This window comes from Eutrema salsugineum, unplaced genomic scaffold (assembly GCF_000478725.1).
Source record: "Eutrema salsugineum unplaced genomic scaffold, Eutsalg1_0 scaffold_2, whole genome shotgun sequence".
NCBI classification, from domain to species: Eukaryota; Viridiplantae; Streptophyta; class Magnoliopsida; order Brassicales; family Brassicaceae; genus Eutrema; species Eutrema salsugineum.
Window position 1 is genome coordinate 9387785 of NW_006256829.1, and position 18657 is coordinate 9406441.

Consider the following 18657-nt stretch of genomic DNA (forward strand, 5'->3'; position numbering starts at 1 on the left):
GGAACATTAAAAAAAACATTTAAGTGATAGGTGTTTTTTTTTTCGGGCTAATTGATACTTGTTTATGTATTTCAATATTCCTGAACTTAAAAATAAATGAAATCCGCGCCAAATATTTTCCTTGCTTAATGAACGAAATAACGGTTGTATTAGTGTACTTCGACGACAAAAATAAAATATAATCGGACGGTGCATATCACAAGACTTTCATTACATCCTACGGTGGTGAATACATACTACGTCTTATCCCACTATATATATACGTTCCATTTTACGGATCTTTATCTCACAATTTATAGGGTTCTATAACTATCTCATTTGCATCGAAACTCTTCATGGGAAGTGTGTCGCTTTCAATTTTGAATAAGTTTTGGCTTAGTCCAAATTGATTGACTTTTTCCATCCTTCTTCTTTGAACTTCTACGGTGTTTGAAGACGGTGTAATGATTGATTATGACATAAGCTTTGGTGTGTTTTGTTTTTTCTTGGAATTTTGTTAAGTTAATTATCAAGAACTGACGGTTCCTTTGGAGACATCCGATAAAGTTTTGACAAAAGAGTGACTGTTGTTGCCTCTAATCGAAAATTGATCTGCTTATTAGGCTATTAATATTGAGGTTATAGCAATATACATGAAAAATACATATTGAGGGATTTCCTTGTTGGTGCTCTTAGTTACTTTTCTGAATTGAGTATTATGAAGCTTATGTAAAGCCAAAAACAGTTAGAAGAACAGTACTCATTGTCCATAAAGGCAGAATTTTGTTAATCATCCTCATCATGCATGACTTCTTATAATTGGTACAATTCTTATTGAAACCCTTCCATTTGGGTTTTCTATGTTTTGATTCTCATAGTAACAAAATCATTCATGTTCTTGAGTAGTGTTAAGTAACGCTGATCTTTGATCGACTGTTATTCCATCTAGATCACAGATACAATTATTTCATTATTCAATGATTAATTGGAAACATTTTCTCATCTCTTTTTTTTGTTCGATAGAATCAACAATGGACAGCGTTGACCACTCATAGAATCGGATTCAAGAATCTACCAAATCACACACTTTGATTACAAATGAAGTACCAAAACTATTTAGACCTAGTCAAAATAACATATTCAAACCTCTTCTTCAATTTGGGTTTATCAACATATATAAAAGTAGTGAATTAATTTATTAAATAATTTGTATATTATTACAAATACGGAGGTTAGATCAATATGTTGACTGCTAATCTTATCACCGTAGTACTATTTTTATTTCCATAGACTATCGGAAATATTTAAAGACACAATACCTCTCTACCTTTAATATTAAAGGTCATCATTATTTTCTCACATATCATATTCAAATATTTTCTGGAGTTTTTTAGTAGTCACATATACTATTGCACGATTTTGGAAGTAAAGACTACCACATAAGTTATTGTTTATAATGTTTCTTATTTATTCTTAGATATATATAAATTTTTTTGTTATATAATGTCACTAAACAATATTAGTAAACAATAATATATATGATACATTATTTTCATAGTGTCAAAAACTATTCTCAGAACCTCGCTTTAAAATATCAAAAGAAGCTGGTACTCGAATTTCTCTTTTATATGCTCATAAAGTATATAAAACTGCAAAACCGTGTTACTGAAAAAGAATAGAATTGCCGTAAAAGCTCTGTTCCGTAGAAGGTGGGAGAGGAATGACGATTGCAAAACATTCCCATTTTTATTCATCTTTAAAAAAAAAAAAGTTTTTAAATCAAAAGACCCGAATAAAAAAAGGGCCCACCTTCTCAAAGTCCATAACTGAGGACGGTCACGTTTCGGATTTTCGGTCAACGTAAAATTCATTAAGAGTAAAATAAAAAATATATAAAAGCAGAGGGAAAATTAGAACTGTGATCTCTCTTTCTCTCTCGCTTTCTCTCTGCCTCATTCGTCTTTCTCAATCTCGAATCCGTTAATATATACAGGTGCGTTAGGGCTTGGAAAATCGTAGATTTATGGGAAACGGAAACTCGAGGGAATCGAAGGAATCGAGACGGACAAGGCTGAGGCAGAAGCTTCAGAAGTTTCGCAGTCACCGTCTTCTACGTAGCCGTTACTCCCGAAACGCCACCGGAACTGTGAATCAGAGAGCTGTGACGGCCGAGGATTTCTCCGGCATTGCGCTTCTCACTCTCATACGCGTACGATTTGTTCTTCTTATTACGTTTTAATTTTTTTTTTTTGGTTACGGTGCTTAGTGATGTGACATGTAAAGTCTTTGTCTTTTTTTTTTTGTGTGTGTCTGTTTTGTTGTCTTTAGGCGGATATGAAGTTTAAGGACAAGTGGCTCGCCTGTGTTTCGTTCGGTGAACAGACATTCAGAACTGAAATCTCAGATACGTAAGTCTCTGCCTGAAAAAAATCTTAGCTTTCGAAATTTTGAAAATATTTCTTATAGTTTGATAACATTTTTGTTGTTGTTGAATTTCAGTACGGAGAAGCCAGTTTGGAACTCGGTAAGTCGATCAAAACCATGTCTGATTCTGAGCGTTTTAATTTTAATACTTTGGTTCTGCACTTGTGTGCTAAATTCCGGTTAGTGTTTCTCTGTAAACTTTAGGAAAAGAAGCTTCTTTTGGAGAAAAACGGACCAAGTCTCGCTAGAATCTCAGTATTTGAGGTTTCTATTATCCAGATTCTGAGTTTAGTCCATTATGTTGCTTTTTTTTATTAGTAGTTATCTGAAAAGGACCATCCTTTCTTGGTGCAGACTAATAAGCTCTCGAGGAACAAGATCGTCGGCTATTGCGAGCTTGATATATTCGATTTTGTAGTGCAGGTAATTTTTCTTTATATATGATTATATAAATACTGGGCCATGAATGGTAAATAAATAAGAAAATTACTTTTTTTTTTTTTTTTCTTTTGGATTGATTCAGGAACCAGAGTCGGCTAGTAAGTCATTTGACTTGTTAGATCCCGCATCATCCAAAGTTGTCGGCAGCATTTTCCTTTCTTGCGCTATTGAGGTACACACTAGGCAACTATCTGAGAAAATACAGGAGAATTAGTGTCTGAGATTTTGTTACTTGACATTTGCAGGATCCTGTTGAAACCGAGAAGCGGTTTGCAAAGCGTATCTTGTCCGTAGTGGTATGTTTTACCTAAATCTTCCAATCTTATCTACTATACTCTCGTAAAATTTTTGATGTTATCCTCTCTGTATGGTACGCTTCAATATTTATTTGATTTCTCAGCTATTTGTTATGAATACAATGAGTTCATGTGACGCTCTTGTGTGTTTGTTTGTCTGTCTCTTGTTCCTCACTATTTATTCTGTGGCACTGCTTCTTTCGTTGGAGACATTTTTTGAATAATTGATGTAGTGCATTTGAAACTAAAAAATTTGATAGTTGGAGTTCTTTGACAAAGTGCAGGACTACAATGAAGATGGACAACTCTCGTTTTCGGAGTTCTCCGATCTAATACGTGCATTTGGAAATCTAGTGGCTGCTAACAAGGTTCGGCTTTAAGCATCTGTTGTCACGTATGTCATTAGTGTGGGATTGAGTGTAGTTTTCTCTTCATTTGCAACTAGTCTTTGAGAGTCTCAAGTGTATTAAAAGTATATATTTACCAGAAAGAGGAGTTGTTCAGAGCTGCTGACCTGAATGGTGACGGTGTTGTGACTATTGATGAGTTAGCTGCACTTCTTGCTCTTCAACAAGAAAAGTAATGACCCTTCTTGATTCACTTCAAATTATGTTCTAGTTTTTCTTGGTTTTCTTAACAAGTCAGTTTATACCTCCTTGAATCACAGTGATTTGAATATTGATCTCTTTAATGCAGGGAGCCAATTATAAATAACTGCCCGGTTTGTGGTGAGGCTCTTCAGCTATCTGACAAGCTCAACGCGATGATTCATATGACTCTCTGTTTTGACGAAGGAACCGGTAATCAAGTGATGACTGGAGGTTTTTTGACTGATAGACAAGCTTCATATGGGTGAGAAATCTCTTTCTTATAAGCTAAATAGTCAGAAATCTCCCCTCTTAATCTACACTTCGTATTTTCATGTTCAGATGGATGTTCAAACTAAGTGAATGGACACACTTATCAACTTATGACTTTGGTTTGAATACTGGTTCAAGTGCTTCACATATTGTGGTACTCTTTTCTTTTGGCCAAAAATCTGGCTCTCTAATTTTGTATTCTTAAAAGTTTTTTTTTTTCAATGGGGAACAAATGTATTCAAATTTAAAAACGGTTTTTCTTGGTATTTTGTTTCTTGCTTTAGGTGATTGACCGGAAGAGTAAGAGGCTTGTGGAAGAGTTGATCGACTCAAAGATTGTTCTGTCCATGAGAGCTATTTACCAGTCAAAAATCGGGCTTCGGCTTATGGATCAAGGTAAACTAATTACGACTCTTACCTCTCAAATGCACATGACCATTTCTAACCTATGTGATAAGCTATATTGTATTGTCACTACACAGTTTCGTTGTGCCTTAAAGCTTCACGTCCTCTGCAGCATCACGCCATTCTAACAAATCGACACGAATTCTGCATACTTTGATTGATCTTTTTGAATCCAGGGGCAAAGGAGATTCTGCAGAGACTTTCTGAGAAGCAAGGAAAGAAAATGAACTCAGTTGAATCAGCACAAAAGATACCAAGCTTTCTAGACTTCTTTAAGGCATGGAAAGTTACTACCTGTTAAGCTATAATAATGTGTTTCCTTGGTTGTTTGGTTTGGAGTTGAGATTGTTTGTCTGTTGCAGGATCAAATAAACATGGCTGAAGTCAAGTATCCTCTGCAGCACTTTAAGGTATGCAAGGGATTGAATTAAATGTGAACTTGTGTAACATTTTTTTAATTAAACTGAAAATATTTTTCTTACTTGCAGACGTTCAATGAATTCTTCATCAGGAAGTTGAAACCTGGTGCAAGACCAATTGCTTACATGAACCGTGATGATGTTGCTGTATGTTCTGCTGATTGTCGATTAATGGCATTTCAGTCCGTGGAGGATAGCACCCGATTCTGGATCAAGGTATAAATGGTTTCTAGACTAGCTTACTACATGATAATTGATATGCAAGATCTCAAAACAAAAGATGTAACTGATATGTTGCAACAGATCCTTATTTGTTCTGTACTCATCTTACGTTGATAGGGTCGAAAGTTTTCGATTAGAGGCCTCCTTGGGAAGAGTGTGAATCCAGATGCCTTCCTTGATGGATCTTTGGTGATATTCCGACTAGCTCCACAGGTGACTAGATATTTCCTTTTGAAATGCGACTAAAACACTACACAATCGTTTTTGGCTCTCCGTTACACTTGACAAATTTCCTGAAAAAATTTTACAGGACTATCATCGCTTTCATGTCCCTGTCTCTGGAGTAATTGAAAAGTTTGTGGATGTTTCAGGAAGCTTATATACGGTATGTAGTCTAGATCATTTCCTCTCATCACTGCTATGCTTATTTAAGAGAATCACTTTTGTTTCCCATTTGTTGATGAATCTTTGCTTCACAGGTTAATCCAATAGCGGTCAATAGCAAATACTGCAATGTATTCACGGAAAATAAACGAAGCGTGGTAATTATATCAACAGCAGAGTTTGGAAAGGTTCGTACCCTCCCAAGCTTTTCTATGTTTCGATATGCGGCTTACAAATAGAATGGCTAGAAATTATTAATGTGAGATTCTGAAGCTGCAACGAGTTAATAAATTTTTGCAAGCCATCTTTAGAAACGAATCAGAATAATAAACATATGCAACATAACTTCAAGGTCAAGTAATAAATATGTAACAGGTGGCTTTTGTTGCAATCGGTGCAACAATGGTTGGTAGCATCAGTTTTGTCAGAAAGGAAGGGGACCATGTCAAGAAAGGGGACGAAGTAAGCAGTTTTGACTTTTTTTATTTTCTCAAGAAATGATCACTTGAAGAAAATATCTTCTTACCTCATCTTAACTTGGCAGCTTGGTTACTTTTCGTTTGGTGGAAGCACCGTTATATGCGTCTTCGAAAAGGTTAGCCTATTATAATAATCTTAAGAACACTATTTACACTTATAATAATTAATAATAATACATTCACTTGATTTTTTCAATGTGCATCAACCTTCTTTTTCACTTAACACATTTTGCAGGACACGATCCGGATCGATGAGGATCTCTTGGCTAACAGTGGTAGGTCCTTAGAGACGTTAGTTAGTGTTGGAATGCAACTAGGTGTCTCCACAAGGACACTGGCTCGTTCTACACTGACCTGAAATTTTTTACCTCTGAACTGAATATACCATTTGTTTTGGCTCTGCATATATATACAATTGTGTATAAAACAAACAAATATCTACGGGTATCATTTCTACAAGACAATGAAATGAGTTCAACACATTTTTTTGTGCAAATACAAAAGCTTTTATTCGTTTTGATCCCTCACTTTCTCTCTCTCTCAACTAAAATCTCCTTAATAATCCTTATTTTAAGGGCAAAAAACTACATTATAAACCAAAGGGACCATAAATTAAGGGAAAAAAATGAGGAGGGCAAAATTTCAATAAAAATAAAATACAAAAACTAAAAAGAAATTGAAAAAAAAAAAAGATGAAAGGAGTGAATCTTGGCTCCTTTTTATGTTTTGTTATCTTTGTCCACTTGGAGTGCTCGTATTGGGCCTCCTTACGAATCGTCCCTGTTTACATCCCATCACCAACCACATAAAAGAAGGAAACATTAATATTAGGCTCTTGTCTTAATCAAAAATCCAATTTATATATCCTTTGCCCTCTTGACCCAAATCTTATTTAGGCGCTTGTGACTGGTTAAAAATTCAGAGTAATAATAAGAGAAAAAGAAAAGTGATTGTAGGAAAACATCTTTTATATTGGGAAACAAATCATTTATTTTTATTTTGATTTAATGTTTGAAATATTCAAGTTTCGGTTTGGTTTTATATTTTGGTTTGGTTTGGTTTGAATTTTTATCTGTTGGATTAGCTCAGTTGGATTAAAGATTCACGATAGAGTTTTTTTTTCATCTTCGTAGAAATTATTTTTATGAATTGAAAAACATTTAAAAAACAAACTAAGTCCTACAACTAGATCTCCTACATTAAAACTATAAAACTCAAACTAATCTAGAAAGACCAGTTTAAAACTATATTAAAAAAACATATAATAATCATGGATGGTAAAAACCTACATGTGTGTTAACCACGGATTAAGGTGGGTGAGATACCTTCATTCGAGGACGTTGATCTGCGTTGAGTTTGCGAACTTGGTATCGAATTTTCTTGGAAAATAGTCGAGTTCGTCGTTTCTCTTTGTACCTCAATACACTTGCTTCTCGCATTCCACTGTCTCCGAACAAATCTATCTGAGCTAATCTGGCCTGCCCCAAAACCCATACTCCTCATCAGTTCATGGATTTATCAACTAACTCATTTCTTTTTAATAAAAAAAAAATTATTGAGGCTTAAAGAATAGGTGTAAACCTCACAAGCTATAACATATATCACCTTTTATTTCCCGACATTGTTCTAGTACATTACTTATGGCTAACATGAATTCATTGTCAATGTTCTGAAGACTTTATGCTAAAAAGAAGTATACGACGAAACGGATATATACAAAATCAATTTTGAAACCTCTTCATTTATCTTATACGTGAAAATTCACGTGCAAAAGTCTAAAGTTCCCCTTGAATAAATAAATAAAAGAGAAGAACTTTTTATTTTTTCGCAATTGTTAATTAATTAAAAAGTCAGAGGTTAATTATTAAGAACTTTCCACAAATTTAATAAATTCTTGTCAGATACTGTGAGAAGAGCTAATAAATTACTCTAATAACTATTGATTATTTAAATCATGTAAGAACACAGTCCCGTCAAGTTCCGACGCTGAAATAAGAGCCACGTGGCAGCATACTAGTAGTTATCACAGAATTCCGATTTATCAGTTACGAAGAAACTATTTCAAAATTACCATTAAATTAAAAAACTATAATTCAAATTTCGACGGCGAGGAATTGAGATTAGAGAAGAACACATACATTGACGTCGGCTCTCGAAGCTTCCGAGCCCAGAATCTCATCGGAGAACGGCGACGCTTTATCAGACCAAGCTTCTAAAACGCCGTCGTAGTCGAGCTTCAACATCGGATTACCTGATCTCTCCTCCGCATCTTCTTTACTCGACTCCGTGCTCTTCGATTCCGTCAATGGCGTCGCCGCCGCAACTTTCTTCTTCTTCTTCTTCTTGCTCTTCTCTCCGATCGACTTTTTAATGTCGGTTTTCTCGTCATCGACGACGACGTTTTCCACTGTGGTGGTTTGGATTCGCGGCGAGATCTGCTCGAAATCTACGGTGTGAAACCTCCACCAGTTTGCGTCGTCGTTTTCTCTGAGAGCGCTTCTCAATCCAAGCCCCAACGGAAAATTTCCGGCGAATTTGAATCCCTTAGAGCTTCGATTCCACGGATTCATCATCATAATCTGCTCTAGCCGGCCAATTCGGTGGCTACGATTGATTCCCGAAACCCTAGATTCGAGAACCTCTCCGGAATTTGACTCGACACTCCCCATTATACTATCGATCCCTTCTTCGATTTCCTCATCGAGAATCGACTCCGCATCGAATTCGTCGGAAAAATCAAACTGATTCACCTCCGATTCGTCGATTTCTCCTGCCCGACCACCATTGTTACACACTCCGGAATTCACCTCCTTCTGCTCAAAGAAGAAATCCGATTTCGATTGAATCGTCGGATGAAACAGGAAATCGGGCTCCTCGATAGATTCGAAGGGGAGAAGCAGCTCGGAACCGTCGTCGTTATCACCGAGAAGAGGAGATCTAACGAACCCGTAAAACTGAGAATTCGAGTGAGTTTTCTTCTTAGCGTACAAGTTGTTGCTGCTGCTTGAGGAGGAAGAGAAGAGGGTTGGATAAGCGGTGGAGAGAAGAGCCGCCGCTTCGTTGTAAGTCTGGTTAGGTCGTTTTCGCGGCGTTCTTGCCTTTCTCGTTGAGATTGCGAGCGGCGAATTGGAAGATTCCGAGAGTGTTGATGACGGCGATGTAGCTCTCGTCGAGGTTGAGCTTGACGGTGGCGATTTCACTTTTTCTAACTCGAAGCTATATGCTGCGGTGGCGGCTCCGCCGCCGCTGTTTAAGCAAGCGGACATTTCTTGGCCGAGAAAAAAGTGAGCCATTTTCCCGAGAAAGTTATAAATCAGACAGCTGGATTAACTCAATTCGAGTGGAGAATTCAGGAAAAAAATCTCGGATTTGAGAAGGTAATAATCAAAGTTAAAAGCACCAAAACTTTCTAAGTGGAAATTTTGGTGACAGTACGAAACTCTACTGTTTGTGTGGAGGAGAGAGAGTGACGAAATTAAGGTTTATGAAATTGAGGGAAATTAAATTTAATTGAATTGTGCTTAAATTTAAGATGATAAACCCTAAACCCTCTCAAGAAAACTTTAAAAGTTTTGAGAAACTACAAAATTGAAGAAATAGAAAAACAAAAAGGTCAAAACTTTAGGGAAAGAGGAAGAGGAAAGAAAGATTCTTACAAATGTTCATCATTCTTAAGAAATATCAAAAAAGGAAATACTAGAAAAAGAAAACTAATTGGAATCTGAGATTTTCATGAAAACCAAAGAAATTGGCCAACGAGTGAAGTTTTACAGAAAGAACCCGATTGGTTTGAAGAGAGGGAGAGAGAGATTGGAGGAGAAACAAGAGTCACGAGATATATAACAAGAAAAGATTAGGGTTTTTGTGATGAAGAGCTCTGTAAATAAAAATTGTGAAGAGAGTTTTAATTGTTATTGATTTGCTTGGGTAATTTAACTGAGATGTGGCGAAACATAGAGAGAGAGAAAGAGAGAGTGGTGGAAGAAGAAGATGAGAGAGTGAAGGAGCATATGGTGAAGAAGGACAAGATAGCTCGCAATCGGCAGTTCTGGAGTGTATGGGGTCTACTGCTGGATTTTTTTTCACTTTTGTATCAATTTATATATTTTTTATAAAACAATTAAACGATATTTCTTATGGATATGGATTCTCCCAGAATAAGAATTTTATATTTTTTAACCGGAAACATCGAAATTAATAAGGAAAAATTTTTATTTGCAAATTTTAAAATTATCTTCATGACTGTATCAGAATACAAAACATTAATCGGCTCATGCATCTCATGATTCATGGTGGTGTTTTTTTTATTTTTAATTAAAACAAAACATTTCATCTGTTGATTAATGGAGTACATTTCTATTTATCTGTATCAGTATCTAATCAAATAAGAAACAATATTGCTAACAAAGAAAGATTATGAATTCCTAATTGGAGTTGTTTATGCAAGGGAATTAATTTTCCAATTCATGGCACGAAGTTGGTGACTACATGTTTAGTCTACTTAAGGTTTCGATCCGAAACTATCATATATACAAAAAAATAATATAAAAACATTGGTATAAATGTTAAATGAAACGTTTTAGTTTAATAGTGTATTTGAGTCTTTAATTGAATAAAAATGTTGTTCCTTTTTTTTGTTTAGGCTTTTCACTTTGTAATATCTAGAAGTCAAATAAAAATCGAATTTCAATTTAATCAGTTAGATATGGACCATATTGTGTCAGTTTAGAGTTTGATTGATATTTTGGCGTAAAGATTTAATTTATAAAAGTTTCACAAACAAAAGAACTTTTTTTTTTTGGTTGGATCTTGAATTTGATTTGTTATCTTATTTATTATTTTTTTCATGAAAATTGACTTATGTAATTTTTATATGCGTTATGATTTTTTCATTTTCTAAACTCTATATTAATTAATTACATTTCAAAAATAATTATGGAGAAAAAATGTATGAATATTGATTCATGATTAAGAAAAAGTGTTTAGTATGAGAACATAATAAAAAAAATTTTAGACACAATTCATTATCAATTTTTTTGCTTATGTATACATTATTTGAAAAAAATCAGGTTTTATCAGACAGGGTTTATCCAGGTTAGACGCTGAATAATTAAATATGTGGGTTTAGATAATAATCAATGGTATGAGGAAAAAATGTAATTCTGCTTTTGGATTATTTTCAAAAAAAAAAATTGCACCCCATCATCGTCATCCCAACCTGCAAATCTTTTTGGGATCTTAAAGAGAAAACGAGAAAAGGTCACCTTATCCATCGACGTGGCCTAATATAATTGGTACTACTAGATTTCTTAGATGACGTGGCGTTTTCTCTATTAACTGATTGTGGTCGTCTGGTCGGAGACGTTTTGACGTGTTCTTAAGAACCGACTTTACAAATTTGGGGATCATTTTTGCTTAATGCTTTCCAATTTTACTAATTTAGCATAAAGCACACAGATTATTACATTGATAATTCTTATCTGTAGTTTGTGTCAGATTGGTTTTGGTTATATATATATATATATATATATACATAAGTCTAATTTTTTTCCTGTTGATTTATTTTAATTAAAGTACGTGACTGCTTATATAATATACAAAATTTTAAATTCATATAACTTTTTCCCCCTAAAAAAACAACAGAAAAATAATGGACTTAACATAATATACGTTGACATAAATAAATTAAAATATTTGACGTGTGTTATATAGCTACGGCTAATTGGCTACGTAACTAGAAGCAATCAAGCTTACAACATTGTCATACTTAAAACTAATAATAATTTTTTCTATTAATGCCATTTTTAAACCCCAAAGTGGGGAGAGAGAGAAAATGGTGGGCTAGTGGATTGTGTATGTGAGAGAAAAAATGATTGGAACCTTTTTGGTATCATTTGAAGTAATTTGTGGCGAAAGATAAACCTACGTTTACCTCATTATGTTCAATGACTCCTGATTAGATATCAGATTTTCTATAGTATGTTATAAAACACATATCCATTATATATATCTAGAGAGAGATAAGATACCAACTAGTTATCCGTATATTATCAAAACTCTACATTTTATCCAAACATTATGACGACACTTGTACTTAGCAAAACATAAACCAATAATTTTTTTCAACGGCAATCTATAAAGTCATATATCAGGTCAGTTAATATTTTCGGCATTTAAAGACTGTTCAAGGTAAAAAAAAAGGGGAAAAAATTTATGACAGAAGATAATTTCCTAAGAAGCAAAGGCGGACTGGACTATACATGCTTCTCAGTCTTTTTTTGAAAAAACGCAGACTAGGCGGTGATCCCAGATATAACCATTGTCAAGATCAACCCATCTAACTTTGAATGTATCGTTGAAAGGTTGCATTAGTGATAATTCATCCCTAAAAAAGTGGTGTCTTTTCTCCAAATTTGCATATTCAATCTATACCTGAGAATCATTTGTTATTTAAATATATAAAGTCGATGTTTAAATAGTCAGAAAACATTCGAAAAATACATAATTTATCGTTTCATTTTCTATTCCGCATTACGAACATAAAGTACTTTTACTATGAATAGAAGCGATAATCACAACTAAACATTCAGAAAAAAATACATATAAAATTCACTTGTATACATGAGAGTGATAAGACTTAATTATTTAGTATTGTTATCCATTGAAGAATCTATGCTTGAGTATATATTCACTAGCCATCAGTGTAATTCGGATGTTCCTCTTTTACTTATATAATTTTTCTCTCCGATTCATCCATTGGCCATGAATCTCGAGGTAAAAAGTTTGAGGTAAAAAAGTTACAAAATTCAATCAATATTTTGTGATAGGTAATTTGATACTTTCTCGGTTTCGTCTCCATTTCTTGATTTATATAGTTGGGTATAAATATCTAGATGAAAAAACTCAAACATGTTGACAAAATTACAGTATGCCCGGAAAATATCTTGTTCCAAAATCTGATTTTTTTTATATATATAACATAAATATATACAAATTTGTTTACTCATCAGCTATAGTTTACTCATGATCATACTAATTCCGGTGATGATGCATATTTCTTTTTCGATTTGCTTAGAATTTGTCATGTGCTTTCTTTTAAAGTAATGCTTATCATATATCTTCAAACTAACGTTATATTGTTTAAGATAATTTCTGGTCAATCAGCTGTTCCATATGCATACTTCTTATTAGTAGAAAATATTTAAAACATACATTTTTGGGGGGACCATAAACAGAACTTGAAAGCCGAACTAGATGCTTTAACATAATTCGCTTGACAAAAAAAAAAATCTATAGGAAAATTGAATTTAGAGAAAAAGTCTAAAGACGGTGTACTGGAAAGAATTTGAACCTCAAGATAAAAAACAGGATAACCCTTGTTATGGCACTGCTCCAAAGTTAGTTTTGTTCGTATGTTACATTCTTTTCTTATGACAACATGTGACATCTCTTTTTTTTTTTTAACTAAATTATCTACCATATTACCGTGAAAGTTCTGGGGGAGATAAATATATTAAGAATTTCCATTTTTACTGCACGTGTGATTGGAGTTTATATATATTCGAAGATACCATTTTTTCTAAGGATATTAGTCTGTTCAATCTATTTTGCTTCGTTAATTTTGTAAAAGTTGTCTTTTGATAAATTAATGAAATGGAACCATATGCGACTCCCCTTGTTTGTAAAAAGTAAGATGAGATATATTTGAGTTGTGATTTATGTGGACTTAAAAGGATTATTGTCTTAGATACCGTTATTAACACAGCGATTGTAAAAAATTTAGATGTACTGTAAAAAACTGACTTTAACCGCTTTATGGTGGTTTAGTGGTTATTAAGATTCGTCTTGTGGGTTTAGATTGATCCAAATTATTTACTGCGCTTTTGATCATAAATTATCTCGTATGATTAGTTTAGATTTCGGTTTGAAACTGACTTTTTCTGTTTCACATTTTAACTATTACAAGTTACAAACTATTGCAATCAAAGAGAAGATGATATTAAAGCTTTCACTACAAGAAAAAACAGAGTTAGCAATGATTTTTTACGACGAATTATTGTCGTCGCAAATTAACGACGAATTAACGACGATTTAGCACACAATCGTTATTAATTCATTGCAAAGAAAATCGTTGTAAAACCGTCGTCATTTACGACTTTTTTACGATGTTTTGTTTTTATAAAATAATAATTAAAAAAATTAAATCGTCGTAAAATCATCATAAATTGCGAAGAAAATTTTCTTCCCTAACGGTCATTTTCAATCGTTATAATTCACATCGTGGTAATTTCATCAAAATGTAAGTAATCAGAAAGGATGCGGATACGTTGAAGCCCTAAAATGTCACAATTATAAGATTCTTTTTTTTTTCCTTAAAGTTTAAAACTATTACGTATTTGGACACTCTGTTCTTGTGGGAACTTGTTTACAATTATCTTACCATGTGGTTATTTCGGCCACATTTAATGGGTCTTAGAAAATTTTGGTCTTATATAATAAGTTAACAGAAACCACACGATAGAGAAAATATATGAAGGTTAACTATTTGTTGTCGAAGAAATATATCCCATCTTATAAACCCCATTTAACCATAAATTCATCTGACATAAACTGTAAAAATATCTCAAGGGTTATACTATCTTAGTTAATCTCTCAGACTCAAGTGTACGTATATTTTGTATTCTAATTTTGACGCAGATAGACTTAAAGAATTCATTTGAATATTACTGTACATCAAGTCATTACTAATTAACGGATTTTTTTTTTTTTTTTAATATTGAGAGTTAGAATCTATGTGAATAGACATGAATGGTAGAAGTTTGTATATTATGTTAGTATAAATTTATTAGTAATTGTACATTGAAAATTTGAGAATCGAGTAAAATGAAAACACAGTTATAGAATATAAGAAAAATCCAAGTGAGATTGCAAATGTGAACTTAAATGTTCATCAACTGGGTCATGGCTCAAGAGTAACCCAAATAGTTGCAAAGAACAAGTGAAGTATTCCTTCTCTTACAAATTGGAGGGGATCATTTCAATTATGCTTGGTCTAAACTTCGAATTGTTTGTTTTTTGAAGTGATGTGAAGTGATAAGTGGTTTAATTATTTGGACTTAACTTTGAATTATAAATCACATGGATGATCAGTACACCCTGTGACACGAACTGATGAGTAAAGAATTGTGAGAATCTCTAACTCCTTTGAAACTGCTTTGGTAAGTCTCTAGGACAAAGAATCAAGTCATCCTTAAGAATGAGCAAAAATCTAAGAAAACCTTTGTTGATTTTAAATTTTTAATCCTTAAAAATGGCACATTATTTCAAACTTGTTACAAACTCCAGATTCCTTGGTTCACCAACATTACGATAGAAATATTCTCATGAACTAACTTCCCTTCTTTATTACCATAATTTTCATACATAATGCATTTAGCAAACCAAGTTTCGCATTCTCACAATGTAGACTTCATTTATGTACAACGATTATATTTTCTAGACCACGTGAGTATGATGGATTCTTTTTAATCCAGGCAATAACCAAAGCGATGTAGCAATGGGTACAAAACTCCAACACAGCCACAATGGAAAAGTTGGACATACAACAGGAAAAATCAAAATAATTTTGACAATTAGAAATAAACAATACCAAACTTTAGGAGAAAACCTTTGTTTATATAGTCTAAAAACAGATTAAAAAATAAAATTCCAAAAATCAAACGTGAAGGAACACTTTCGTAAGAGACTTTCTGGCGCTAAGAATGCCTTCAGCGATAATAACACCACTGCAATTTACAAGAGAAACAAATCCAATATAGCACAAGTTGTGCTGGTGAACGGATAGAAAAAGGAAAATATAATTGTTTTTTCTTAGCAAAATTTTCGAGTAACTAATTTTTGTTTGTACTCAAGTATAAAAACTAATATGTTTACAATATAAGCGACCATTTCCCTGCAAAATTAAGCACAGTCATATGCTTACAATATATATGTAAATATTTTCCTTACTTATAATAATTGATGAACAAAAGAACTCTGAGTTGTAAAATACCAGAAGCGATGTAAACTTTGGTGACTGATACCAGAAGAGTTTCATGGAAATATATACATATTTATATATAACTAAATAAATAAACCAAGACAGTTTTATTTAATACTTATTACTCGAAATACTACAATAGAAAGCTCTCTAAAGAACTTCATCAAACAATTGAAATCAAGTCGTGTTCATCTCTTTACACTGGTATAACTTAATCTAGATGCAAGGAATAACCTCACGCAAACCTCTTTTCGTCAAGAAAGGAACACCAAGCGAAATAATCTGAGTATTTCCACTCAGATCCGAGCCTTTTTAATTTCATTTGTCAACTTTCCCTTCAGACGGTTCAAATTTGAATAAAAGAGTTACATATGATATGACTATCACATCCGATCAATCAGTTGAACGAACGAGCATATATCTTTAAGTGTCGAGAATCACCACAATCCAAGTGGAAGCAATGAAATTATAAGAGTATCTGATGAGATACAATTATGAAAGGTGAGGAGGGAACTAATGGTTTTCCAAAATAACTATTAATAAGAAGAGAAATTTGAATCGAAAAGAGCTTTGGAATTTTCATTGTTAATTAAATTCATCTTGAACTATGTGATTTAAATAGAGGAGGCTGTGACGTACTCTGATTCTTCATATTCTTTTTAAAAAAAATTAAATTCTAAATTAAATTTTAGAGAGCTGATGTGTCAAAAGAAAATGTGATGATGTGTCAAGTTTGTGAGACACAACCCACTCTTTATATAATAGATTGAAAAATGTTGTTTGTTTCATTTTTACTTGTCTAATGCAAACATTATTTCATTTGACGTAATTATCCTAAAAATAAACGCTATTGTTATTCTTTTGTCTGTTACCTTTTTTCATTGGATCCTAAAAAGGTTAAAACTTAAAAGATTATCAGAAGCATGGAAAGGCAAAGGTGAAAGAGTCAAAGAGTTATGCGATTGCATGATTCTCCATGCTGATTCCAATATAAAATGAAAAGAAATTAGGAAAGACATAATCATATTGGTCCCCTCCAAACAAACTGTAAGAAGAGAAGAAAGAGTTCAAATCTTTTGGAGTTTCGTTTTTCATATTCGGAAATTTTACATTTGGGTACGAAAATCACGTATTGGTGGGCCGAATTGTAGCCACTAGCCCATTAGACTAATTTTCCGATTGGTTCATGTGAAATTTGATTCTATTAAAAAAAAAAAAAAAAGAAGCTAGCACTAAAAATAACATGGTAGGTACTCGTTATCCTGTTGCGTTTCTAACCTGAAAGCCACTGGTTTGCGAGAGATAGCTTTGATTTTGTCTGAAGAATCAAGAAGATGCCCACTTTAAATCTCTTCACTAATATACCAGTCGACGCCGTCACATGCTCCGACATACTCAAGGACGCTACTAAGGCCGTCGCTAAGATCATCGGCAAACCTGAATCCGTAAAGAAACACTAATCCTCTGTTAAAACTTTCAACTTTTTTGTTTGCTTTGCCTCCTGTTTAGGGTTTTGGTTATATGAAATATATTGACAGTGTTTAAGTAGCTGTTTCGCTTTGTACTGCTGCTAAATAATATATGCAGATGAAGTGTTTGATGAAACTCCTGTATGAATCGCAAGTACTCTGAGATATTTCATCTAAAATATTATCATTTCATAAAACATTGCTAGAAAAATATAACTTGAAGGGAAATTCTTGCTGTTCAGAGCCAAAGAAAGTGTTCAACTCTTGAGAATTTTTCTTCATATTTACCAATTCATGGAACCTTGTTAAAAGAAATAAAGGATTCTTGTGTTGTGGTCTTAACTTGTGAGCTACGTTTAATTATTATTTTATTCGCCTGTTCATCATCACTTATACGATGTCTGCTCTTGTTCTTCTTCTTCTTCGTTGGTTTCAGTATGTAATGATACTGCTTAATAGCGGAGTGCCTATTGCATTTGCTGGTACCGAGGAACCAGCTGCGTATGGAGAACTGATATCTATCGGAGGATTGGGACCAGCCGTTAACGGAAAGCTTAGCGAGACGATATCCGAGATTCTTCATATCAAGCTCTCTATAGATAGCTCCCGCTTTTATATCAAATTCTACGATTCCCCGGTATGTTTTGCTTTTTGCTAAAAAGCTAGCTTTGCATAAGAAAGATGTTACTTGCGTCGTACGTGAAAGCATTTTCAAGGATTGACATAGACTATCCTGATTTAGCTTAAATCTAGAATCTTGCGAATTGCGATGATGAAAGCACAGTGTTCTGGATGCACAAATATATCTTGTTTACCTTGTATCAGTGATTAGAAAGTATGTTTAATTCTTGGATCTTTTTTTATTTATTTATTTCAGCGACCCTTCTTTGGATTCAACGGATCAACTTTCTAAAACTCCGGAGTCAAAGCCAGGACGAAAGAGGCGAATTCAACCTTGTATATCATGAGCTTGATTTATACAATTTCACATTCCTTAAAGCCAAATATAATCTTCATGTTTTCATTGGCTTTTCGGACTAGTTGTTACTTCTGATATGATCTCAATCTCATTATCTGGGACTAGTAGATCAGGGGCTTTAATATTTCCTATCATAATCTGTCAATATAATTTATTCACGTTCATTCTATTTATAAAGATTATGGTTCTATACAAATTTAAAATATATATTTGTTTAAAATGTCAATAAGAAAAATGTAACTTCAACTCATAATTTAAAAC

General features: G+C 33.4%; 3 protein-coding genes across 4 annotated transcripts; 2 read left to right on the forward strand and 1 right to left on the reverse strand.

Annotated features, from left to right (window-relative positions):
• The first annotated feature begins 1908 nt into the window (after positions 1–1908).
• On the forward strand, positions 1909–6600 carry LOC18019382 (phosphatidylserine decarboxylase proenzyme 2). The gene is made up of 21 exons (XM_006401171.2): positions 1909–2188; positions 2308–2387; positions 2479–2503; positions 2608–2667; positions 2758–2826; positions 2927–3016; positions 3090–3140; positions 3425–3508; positions 3628–3719; positions 3837–3992; positions 4070–4154; positions 4285–4396; positions 4582–4682; positions 4768–4815; positions 4894–5040; positions 5164–5259; positions 5357–5431; positions 5526–5618; positions 5806–5892; positions 5975–6025; positions 6145–6600. Exons 1-21 carry the CDS (start codon positions 2003–2005, stop codon positions 6265–6267), a joined length of 1911 nt encoding a protein of 636 aa, XP_006401234.1. The 5' UTR covers positions 1909–2002; the 3' UTR covers positions 6268–6600.
• On the reverse strand, positions 6379–9933 carry LOC18019385 (protein CHLOROPLAST IMPORT APPARATUS 2). Of its 2 annotated transcripts, none has more exons than XM_024155754.1 (3): positions 8048–9933; positions 7235–7382; positions 6379–6689 (listed from the first exon to the last, which is right to left on the reverse strand). In XM_024155754.1, exons 1-3 carry the CDS (start codon positions 9200–9202, stop codon positions 6499–6501), a joined length of 1494 nt encoding a protein of 497 aa, XP_024011522.1. In that variant the 5' UTR covers positions 9203–9933; the 3' UTR covers positions 6379–6498. The 2 variants fall into 2 exon arrangements, with proteins under 2 accessions (XP_024011522.1, XP_006401232.1); XM_006401169.2 differs by having other exon boundaries at positions 7235–7387; positions 8048–9920.
• Positions 9934–17182: 7249 nt separating this feature from the next.
• On the forward strand, positions 17183–18576 carry LOC18019383 (macrophage migration inhibitory factor homolog). Its single transcript, XM_006401172.2, has 3 exons — positions 17183–17393; positions 17854–18054; positions 18295–18576. The coding sequence occupies exons 1-3, from the start codon at positions 17283–17285 to the stop codon at positions 18328–18330; spliced, it is 348 nt and encodes a 115-aa protein (XP_006401235.1). The 5' UTR covers positions 17183–17282; the 3' UTR covers positions 18331–18576.
• The last annotated feature ends 81 nt before the right edge of the window (positions 18577–18657 follow it).

What these genes read in the sequence shown, in the direction of transcription:
- LOC18019385 (XM_024155754.1), bottom strand. Translation starts at nt 9,202, where the DNA reads ATGGCTCACTTTTTTCTCGGCCAAGAAATGTCCGCTTGCTTAAACAGC. An exon ending in CTTCGAGAGCCGACGTCAAT is followed by an intron (nt 7,383 to 8,047) that starts GTATGTGTTCTT and finishes GGGGCAGGCCAG; the next exon opens with ATTAGCTCAGATAGATTTGT. An exon ending in ATCAACGTCCTCGAATGAAG is followed by an intron (nt 6,690 to 7,234) that starts GTATCTCACCCA and finishes GGATGTAAACAG; the next exon opens with GGACGATTCGTAAGGAGGCC.
- LOC18019383 (XM_006401172.2), top strand. Translation starts at nt 17,283, where the DNA reads ATGCCCACTTTAAATCTCTTCACTAATATACCAGTCGACGCCGTCACA. An exon ending in TCATCGGCAAACCTGAATCC is followed by an intron (nt 17,394 to 17,853) that starts GTAAAGAAACAC and finishes CGTTGGTTTCAG; the next exon opens with TATGTAATGATACTGCTTAA. An exon ending in TCAAATTCTACGATTCCCCG is followed by an intron (nt 18,055 to 18,294) that starts GTATGTTTTGCT and finishes TATTTATTTCAG; the next exon opens with CGACCCTTCTTTGGATTCAA.
- LOC18019382 (XM_006401171.2), top strand. Translation starts at nt 2,003, where the DNA reads ATGGGAAACGGAAACTCGAGGGAATCGAAGGAATCGAGACGGACAAGG. An exon ending in AGAAGCCAGTTTGGAACTCG is followed by an intron (nt 2,504 to 2,607) that starts GTAAGTCGATCA and finishes TGTAAACTTTAG; the next exon opens with GAAAAGAAGCTTCTTTTGGA. An exon ending in GCTTCGGCTTATGGATCAAG is followed by an intron (nt 4,397 to 4,581) that starts GTAAACTAATTA and finishes TTTTGAATCCAG; the next exon opens with GGGCAAAGGAGATTCTGCAG.